Here is a 10449-nt window from a genome sequence, read left to right as displayed (position 1 = left end):
ACACATCGACGTCCTAAAATATTCTCCTAGCAGTGATTGGATTGTATGTCTTCGGCTCTTTCTGGGCTTCTTGAAGCTTCCTAGAGTTTACCAATGAGCCGTCCTTACAAGAGTCTTAGAGTTAGTATTCACAGAAAAATTTCCATTATCTTTTAGTCGATGTATATCTATTCAATAATCAAATGTTAAAATGATTCTTTATTCTTCTGTTCAATAAACTTCTAATACATTTAGGCAAATGTGAAGAATATGGATTATACTACTTCTACTACTACTACTTCTATTCAAAACAATAATAGTAATGATTATTATTATTATTACTATTATCAACGACCAACTACAATGGCATCATTTGTTATGGACAACCAGTTAAAATCAGCTTATTGTCTATTCAATCAAATAGCAACTAATGATGATAATGTTCCGATGGATTTAAGTAGAAACTCATCATTAACATCATCATCTTTAAATCACTATGATGAATTGAATACAACAGAAAACATGTAAGTAAACAAAAAGTCAATGTGCAAACTTAATTAAATAACACTATTGACAAGAGATAACTTCGCATATAGCTTGTCTAGGGTTCCTACAGTTCCTAAGCCTGAGTAAAGAAATAAGGTTGGGTATAGGGTCGACAAACTCATCTTATAGAAAATAACCTTGTTCAAAAGAAAATGTTCACCAGAATAAACAATTTAAGTAACTGATAAAAGGTAACTTGTAAATGTGAATAGGACAAAACATGCGTTCTGGATTCCATTGCTTGCCATCATCCAATTCTGATATGTTGTAAAGCATTTCTCCTTGATTCTTTGCATATATTTTACATAGATGAATTTCAGTAAAATCATTGCAGAAATAAAAATAGGAAAACATCAATCTAACACTATGACATGTTGTCTGCTTGAAATTTTATCTTGATTAATCCTGAACACTGGTTACCACGACGCGCAATGCTGACTAGTATTGGGGATGGTTGGAAGAGAGTTAGAGGCGGACAAACCAAAACGTGGCATCAGTGCTTGAAGTTACTAACTTCTAGTCTAAACCATGTTGGTAGATGCAGACTACTTGGTTGGGGTCCGCATGACTATCATAAACAATGGTTGGAGACTCTGTGTGGCATGGCTCAGTATCGATCACAATGGCGTAGGTGTATACACTCTTTATGTTCCCTTAAACCTTGAGATTAAAATTGCTTCATAACTTTATTCCTTCCTATACTAGATCCTTATATATAACCTATCTTTTATATATTACCACCACTCAATTAACTACCTCTATGAATTCGGTGTTCATCTTGTTGTGCTAATGAGGTATGGCAACTTGGACCGATGTATATGTGTGCCTGGTTCTACGTTGTAGCTAACTGACCGACGGACTGACTGAGTACACTGAATAGTTAATATATAAAAATCAATTGATGCGGTAATAAATCTTTATTGATTAAGATGGCTAAGATATATATTACATGTTCTCATTACTTTATATTTCACTATAGGTGAAAACATTAAAATAAAAAATAGTTTACTACAATTCACTTAGCAACTGACTATAATTCAGTACAATATATTAATTCATCTAGTTTCATGGTTGAATAAGTCAGCAATCAAGTATTTAATACGGAATGATTAGGAAACTAGTGGTATTGTCGTGTGGTCTACTTATATTGATATAAGTAGTATATGGTGATGGTCAGACATAGAATGCATTTTGGCAGAAGATTGATAAGGAAAGAACAGGAATGAAACGCAATCGGTACGAAAATGCATGTACCATGAAATCAGAGAAGACGGACTGATATTCGCACAAGAATTAGTTAAGATTGAGACAATTGATTGTTATTTTGCAAATTAACTATTGACTGTATGGTTATCAGAATTTAGTGAGATAGTCTGTAATTTGCGTGTCAAATACATTCAACTGTTAGTAAGGTGTCTTCGTGGAGGAATCCCACAATAGGACGAATCGGCCGTCCAGTGATTCCAAGTTTTCCCTGGTGTTCTAGCTTTAATTGACTCATGATTTCAACTATGAACATTCAATTGTCCTCACTCATGTTGTTGTTCATAATAATATATAGAACAGAATTATCTTCAAATGACTGAAGAATACTTACCAAGACTAAATATTACACATTTGAAAAACAGCTGGTTCGAATCTTATTAACAATCCGATTTTCTAGTATAGTTACCAAGATAAATGGTATAAAGTTAGGGCATTAGTATATCATTTGATTGATCTGATAGCAGAAAATCCTTCATTTGAAATGATCTATCCATGATTTATATGACCTACTCTTCTAGTTCCAAATAAGTAGTTATAACGTTTTATGTAATGCAATCTATTTTGATTAGTTTAATAAATATGACCAGTTGATGATTTGAAGATAACTATTATCATTAGAAGTAGATAAGATTTATACAATATTATGAATTGACTGAAGTTAGAAAACGTAAACCATCAGATGTCAACACAGTGGTTTGAAGTGATATGTCTTGCTGATTGAATGCTATATTCGGATCCCTGAGCTAGTCTCGTAACCCTCAAGCTAGAACTACACAGCGATTTGAACACGAGGGAAAAGGTGCAAACTATACGAGAAGCACGTTACTCCAAAGGTTCATTTATGTACAGACAATATAGGGTTTTTATAGTATTTTAGAAGTCTTTGGGTTTTCCTGAAAATTCTAGAATAATACTAAACATAGTAGAGGTAGTGTAGTAATCAGCTAATCAGAACCTCTACATGTGACTTTTCATTTTCATGATATTTCTAGCAAAACTTCTAATCAAACGCTGATTGGATTAGATACTTCTTAATGATTCCTGAGCTTGTCATGTCTATTGAAAGAAATATTCAGGATCAAATTCATTCAGTATTGTTTGTTTGAATCTTCCCATCGATTTGTTAGGACTGCAACTGGTCAGTCTCTAATTGGCATATATGCATACTGTGCGTATTGCCTCAATATAGCCTTAATTCACAAGCATGGTAAGCAGAGATGGATCGCCTCAACAGAAGGTTAAGCGCACATTACAAGATCTGAAAGTCTAAACTTCAGCTCCAGATTTAGTTATAGAGAAAAATTGAATATTAGGGATAGTTAGTTGTTCAGTATCAAATGTTTTTTTACATTACTATCATAACTGTTATTAATTCAACTACAAATCAAGTCAATCTACTTTGTTTATAAATTTAGTCAACCATTAATATACTACTGAATTACTATTTAATAGTCAGTTACTGTTTTTTTTTTGTTATTTTGACCATTATAGCTATTATGATAAATGTATTGATTCTCAGAAAAGTGATGAATATAAATGTATAGTGAATGAAAGCATTGTAAGTTATTTTCAAGTTAGTTATCTTAAGATACCTAACATTGGGATTATTGAATTGACTTGAGAATAATAGAAGAGAAAAGAAGGCATTAGTTCACGATAAAGTTGACAATAATAAGTAAAGATGGATAGTGACTAACAGTGGAATCCAGTTTGATGCACATTTCGTCCTATTTAGGATTTGTCAGCTGGATATACCTGCATCTTAGACTCGTTGATGTACACTCTGAGACTTGAATCCAGTACCTTTAGCTTCAAACGCCATATGATGATTGGTTAATGAATATCAAATGTAACCTGAATGAAGAAAATATACAAATAAAAAGTATATATAAAGCTTAATTCAGGATAGAGATTGTATGTTTGTATGAACAAAATTCAAATGAAATTTATATTAATAATGAATATACCTAATTAATATCACATTAAAATAAAACGATCGTTATATAAAAATGAAATTGGAGATAAATCAACAGTGTAAGTCATCTGAACTTCAGTAAATTATGTCGGCCTGGTTAAACATCTGGACTACCTGTTTCTGCTATCTAGATATTTAAACAAGTTATCTAATTTTGTTTACTTTAATGTACCATTATGGCTATTAATCGCATAATCTATTCAGGTGAGTTTTTGAAAAGTGTACAACCTTTCATTGTACAAGTTACAAAAGGTCCAACCAGAGATATTGTGGTTGTTGGCAATATAGAGGTAAAAGAATGTACATTATTTAGATGTCGATTTATTGAACTGCTAACTTCTAACTGGTGATCACTCAATATTTATCATCAGGATCTACCAAGAAGTAAGAAACGGAAGCCTGTTGAAATACTTTGTGATATGCTTGAACTAAGTCAATTTCGCGGTAAAGAACAAAATGACACGATAAGCAAATCTAATCTGTTGTCCCGCTAATTAGATGAAGAAGTCCAAGGCAAAGTAGGGAAATATATATATTCCATTATCCGCCGAGTACAAGCAAGTCATAAGGGGAAAAACTCAAACGTTAATATACAGCAACAAATTGTCCTTGGGCATCATTACAAAATAGCACACTCAAAGAAACAATAGACCAATAGCGTTTAAGATAGTTTACAAGTGGGTAATATGACGTGAAGGTAAAAAGAGCGGTTTTGGCGCGAAAACAGCTGAATTCAAATTTTCAAAATAAAATTACAAAATTATGCCATTTTATCAAGTAAGTTCTGGGGATTTGACATCCCCAACACTTTGTGCCAAGAATCCTATATTGTACTAAAAATATAATGTTGAATAAAGCTAATAATAATAATAATAATAACCTTGCTCTCATCATTTGAGGTAAATACACATTTACTAATGACCATAGTTATCCAACTTTCACAGTTCTCTAGTTTGTTTTACCTCCTTCTGGCAATTAATTTTAAAAAAAATCGATCATTTTTTTTACTTCTGTTTCCGCAAAAACATATTAGATTATGAATAAATATTCTGAAAATAACAGATCGAATGAAAAACTTATTCAGTTTATGAATACTACTGATAACCCCATTATAAGTAGCCAAAAACAATCATTATCATTTTGTCAAAATTCACAATTAATCAACAAAGAATTATGTCAAACTTATAAGAATTATCATGAGGAACATCGAAATACATTGCCACTTTCAAAAATATCTAATAATTATGGTATTAATAGTACTAATGATCATAAATGTAGATTTATGATACAGGATATACTTAAATCTCGGGATCATCCATCATCTGCTATAAATGAAGATGATAATATGAACAGTACATCAGCGATTCAGCTTGAAAAATCAGTATACGACTCAAAATCCTTTAAAGAATGTTCTCATTCTAATATAATATTTTTCAATAAAAATAACAATAAATCTGTTAATAAGATTAGAAATAAACCAACCTCTTTTCGTTTCAAAACATCAACTACTGAATCATTTGAAAGTAGCATATCTTTAACATCTAAAAATATGAGATCTATTCCACATGTTGCAATTAATGTTAATAATAATAATAACAATAGTATAGTCAATCAAATAGAAAAAAATGAATCGTATTTGGGGGAAGAACAAGAAAATAGAAAAGAAGATTCTGAAAATGCACAAAACACTTTAAATTATTATTCACGTCAACATCGTATTGATTATAATCGATTTGTAGAAGATGAGGAACAACAAAATTGTTCAACATGTAATTTGAGTTTTTGTCAACCAATAGATTTTGTTATACATATTCAAAAAGTAAGTATAATTCTTCTTGAAAGTAACATACTTATTAATATTGATAATAATGAGTTGTTTACACATTACAGCTGATTAGTTACTAAGGAGTAATTAACGTTTGGTTAGCCTTTCAATAATAACGAAACTAGACAAACCTGATATTAGTTGTCTCACTGGCTAATCAATGTATATATCTCAATTCTATAGGAAGTTTTTTTACAGCTCAGTGGTAACGCTCTGAACTGTAAAGTTTGTCGATAAAATTTTGTAACCCATATGAAGCTTCAATTTGCTTATGATTATAGATATGCCTTGCTGACAAGTGTCAACTAACTCAAAACCTATGTTAAGAAAGGTTTCCTATTGACTATCTTTATTCATTGAGCACACTTTACAGAACAGTTATATTGAATTTCAGCGCTTTGAAGAAAAAGGTAGACGTTACAGTCAGTTGCATCGTAAAACCCGGCACATGTGGATATCGGTTCGAGTTGTATTAACCCAATCGTACAGCGAGATGAAACTGTCAAGGTAAATTCCATTGTAGTACAGGAGATATAGATATTTGTGGCAATAGAAAAGACCAGGGATTCAGTATACATTTAAGGAAAATATAAATCAGTAAAATAAAAAAAATTATGCGGAATTAAGAAACTTCGGGTTTAAAGCAGACAAAAAGTGTTCTGTTCTAGCATGGAACTCCTCAGCAGTGCATATTCGCGATCCCAAACACGGGATTCAAACTCCGGCCCTTCATTCTCGCGCGCGAACGCTTAACCTTTAGACCACTGAACCAACATCTAACCGTGTTAACGTCTAACTTCAACCAATTTACGATCTTGCGCGACTGTCCACTATTGTCTTCAGTGAGTAACAGACTCACAACAGACACGGCTGAACTCCACTGGTCACTGCTTCTCACTAGAACTCCAGGAAATCTATCTTGAAGCTAGTCACTAGTGAGCACATGATGTCATTCCAAACTCAAAAATCTCTATAACTCTATAATGATAAATATTACGAATCTTACTATTTCAAAGTTCAATAAAATAACGACAAAGTTATCATCAGTATAATAGAAATCATTTTTCATTTGATTGTAGATAGTCAGCAGAAAATTCTATTTGATCTAGGTTTCATTCTACTAAACATTCATCAATAAGGAGTAACAGTAAAATCAAAGGAACTAATAACAACTACTACGTTCAACCACTCAATACCAAAAAAAACATAGTCCATAAAATAATGATTCAATTAGGCTAGTGATTATATTACAGCTTAATTGATAAAATTTGATAAACACTAATGAAATTAGAAAGAAAAGAACATTAGTTAATACTTAATAATTAATTAATTATGTTATATAGTTGAAATTATGAGTCAATTGAAGCTAGACAACCATGGAAAACCTGGAATCACTGGACGGCCATTTCGTCCTATTGTGGGACTCCTTAGCAGTGTGCATCCATGGTGGTCTAGCTTCAATTGACTCATGATTTCAACTATATAAAAAAATTACTAAAATCTCCACAAAACTTATTTTGGTAATGATCATATGGTTACTAGTGACTGGCTCCAAGAGGTATTTTCTTGGAGTTCTAGTGAGAAGCAGTAAACAGTGGAGTTCAACCAGGTCTGTTGTGAGATATCAACTCACTGAAGACATTGGTGAATGGTTGCTAAACTACATGGATTGGTTGAAGTTAGACATTAACACCGTTGGATGCCGGCCGGCTCACTGGTCTAGTGGTTAAGCGCTCATGCGCGAGACTGATAGCTCCTGAGTTCCAATCTCACGAGGCGGGATCGTGGATGAGCACAGCTGGACGAAACGTCCGTCCAGTGCTTCCAGGTTTTCCATGGTGGTCTAGTTTCAATTGATTCATGATTTCAACTATATAAAAACAAATTAATTATGTATTAGAGTAGTTACAAACCAATATTGTAAAGAATTTTCTTAAAGAAAAAAAGTAAAACAAAATAGTCGAGAAAAGAATTTACTACGTAAATAAAAAGAAGCAAACCAACCATTAACTTTATCTTACCTATAATGATAGATGGCCATATCTAGATACAGTAAATCTAGATAATTATTTAAAAATATAAAGATTTTTTCTACATATTGATCACTTTGTCATTTGGACCAATTTGATAGTCATATTATGTTTAGTGTAGGTTTGGTCCTATTTGGGACTCGTCAGCTGGATGTACCTCAAATCAGAGTTGATGTTCACTCTGGCACTCGTATCCAGTACCTTCCGCTTCAAACGCCATCGCGTTATCCACTCAGCTACTGAGTCGTGATAGTCACTTGCTTGTGCAATGGGGTGAAGTTGAAATTCACTTAGTATTGTCTGTTTGAATCTTCCCATCGATGTTTAGAACTGCAATTGATCAGTCTCTTATTATTGGCTTATGTGCATACTGCGCGTATCGCCTCGATATAGCCTTAATTCACAAGCATTATAAGCAGAGATGGATAGTTTATTTTATTTATTTATTTAAACACATAAATATTGGTACAAGGAAGCACCAGATAAATATGCGCCACACAAATCTCATTCGATTTGTGTGAGGGCTGTGATACTGCCCAGGTGCCCAGACTGAAGCGGGTGGTTTTCTTAGGGGGCCACACCCCTAGCCTTTGACTTAAAGGTGTAGTCCACAAGGCAGTGGAGCATCGTGAGGATGTGATGCAGTTACATGGTAGCCGGTGATCAACAATTGGTTCATACGCCATTTGTTCCCTCGGGCTACTGGAGCCCATGTGCACCATTTGTTTAGAATCAGGGTTTTCCAACTCCCCTAGGTGGACTTTCCGTGTTCATCAATCCGGTTAAAGCGTCGGACATTCGCTTTTCGTCCTCTCAATTTCGTAAACAACAGTAATGCCACTGTGAGAAGGCAGTGATTAGGACTTGTGTGGCAGAGGCTATATACGCGTGGCCATGTGAGAGCATTTGGAGAGGGAGAGCTGACTCTCACCACTGTCGGTCGTACCAGAACATTTGGGGACTCAGGGATAACTGAGGAGGTATCCAATGGTGTACATGTTTAGCTTCAAACAATCCACAAAATTTCACAGCTTTTATCCATTACCTATAGTAGATGAATGTTAGATATCCGGCCAAACATTATGAGTTCAATTCGTGAATTCTGGGTTGTGAATGCACGCTACCGAGAAACCGCATAAACAAATGAGTCAGTTGTCCAGTTCTTTCATGATTTTAATAAAGTTCTAAGATCACTTCATGATTCAAATTATTTTATTCTTATAACCTATTTATATCTATTTGCCAGGTTCATCTTGGATTAAAAATGGCAAACAATGAAAATAATTTAATAAAACCTTTAAAAGAATCGGTACAATCAAATAAAAATCATATTCGTAAATCTAATAAAATACATAGAAATGTTGATGATACTAATGGTATCAATAGAGTTACTTATCGTGATAATAATAACCATACAAAGGATCAAATAAGAAATAACGAAGATGGTATTGATCATCCTTTATCATTGAAATCAACAAGAAAAAGATCTTACCAATCTGTAAAGACCGTGGGGTATGATTGATGCAAGTACGATATGTATACATAAAGTGTTCTTTGTTGTCATCAGAATAATGTAAATATATATATGTTTTCCAGTAAATTTTCATAACATTATATGGAAGTTCACCTGGTATTGTTTGTTTGAATCTTGATGAAGTTTTGTTCTCTGAGCTGGATGATTTGGTCATGGAGTTTTCATCGCCCTTCTGAACGATATCTTCAGCACAAACTAAGGGTCTTGAATCTTCCCATTGACAATTAAGATTGCAATTGATCAATCTCATATTGGCATATGTGCTAAGTGGATAACGCGATGGTGTTTGAAGCGAAACGGTACTGGGTTTGAGTCCCAGAGTGAACATCAACGAGTCTGAGATGCAGGTACATCCAGCTTGACGAGTCCTAAATAGGATGAAACGCACATCCTGGATTTCATTGCTAGCCACTGTCCATCTTTGCTTATTATGCGGAAGTGTTTGAGTTAATCAGTTGATGATATAATAGATTAGAATTTATTCAATTTTTGTTAAGATTATCTGAATATAACCAATTCGATATGCTATGTGAAATAGAAAGTTTCAGATTAGTGGTAGAATCCAAGATGAACGTTTTGTTGTTATCTGGATGTTTAAAACAGGACAGTCCATACAGGATGCATATATTTTAATACAGATCGGTCAAAGTTTTAGTGCTGAATATCAACAATAGGATAATTTAAATCATTAGTAACATTGACTTCAAAATCATACTGGTTTAACAAGTTGATAGCTTTCTGGATTCAATAGCTCAATGAATAATGTAGTGAACATTTGAAGCAAAAGATACTAGGTTCGATTCTTAACGTAGATATAGACAATCGGATGTAGGTATATTCAGTGGATGAGTCCCAAATAGGATAAAATATGTGTCTTGATTACCACTCCCTCTCACAATTATTCTGTTCTAGAAAATTCTTAATTTTCTTGTTTCCTATAGTAGTATGTAGATTTCTACAGAAATGTTCATCATTTTTTTTACATTTATGTCACCTAACATTACTAATAAGATTGAATAGAATCCATTATAGAAAAAATTACTACAATCTTTATAATAATTTAATCAACAATATTGTAATTTTAAAGTTTCTTATTTTGACCTTATTCAGCGCACGACAAGATTCCTAATAGCTGATGATAATAACCTCTAAACCTTTGAGCGGGCATCCAACAGTGTTAATGAGACTGGGACCCAGTACCTTTTGTTTCAATGTCCAAAGCATTTCCCACTAGGTTATTCAGTTCAGATAGCCACAGAGTATGTTTTTTCCTTATTAGCAAGAGCTTGAATTA

At 33.3% G+C, this 10449-nt stretch overlaps 1 protein-coding gene across 1 annotated transcript; it reads left to right on the top strand.

Moving 5' to 3' along the window:
• Positions 1–342: 342 nt before the first annotated feature.
• On the top strand, positions 343–9143 carry Smp_129200 (hypothetical protein; the record flags this gene model as incomplete). Its single annotated transcript, XM_018794843.1, has 4 exons — positions 343–503; positions 3283–3349; positions 5232–5585; positions 8868–9143. 4 exons carry the CDS (start codon positions 343–345, stop codon positions 9141–9143), a joined length of 858 nt encoding a protein of 285 aa, XP_018647035.1.
• Positions 9144–10449: the final 1306 nt, after the last annotated feature.

This window comes from Schistosoma mansoni (genome assembly GCF_000237925.1).
Source record: "Schistosoma mansoni, WGS project CABG00000000 data, supercontig 0183, strain Puerto Rico, whole genome shotgun sequence".
NCBI lineage: Eukaryota > Metazoa > Platyhelminthes > Trematoda > Strigeidida > Schistosomatidae > Schistosoma > Schistosoma mansoni.
This window is presented reverse-complemented; position numbering and strand designations above follow the sequence as displayed.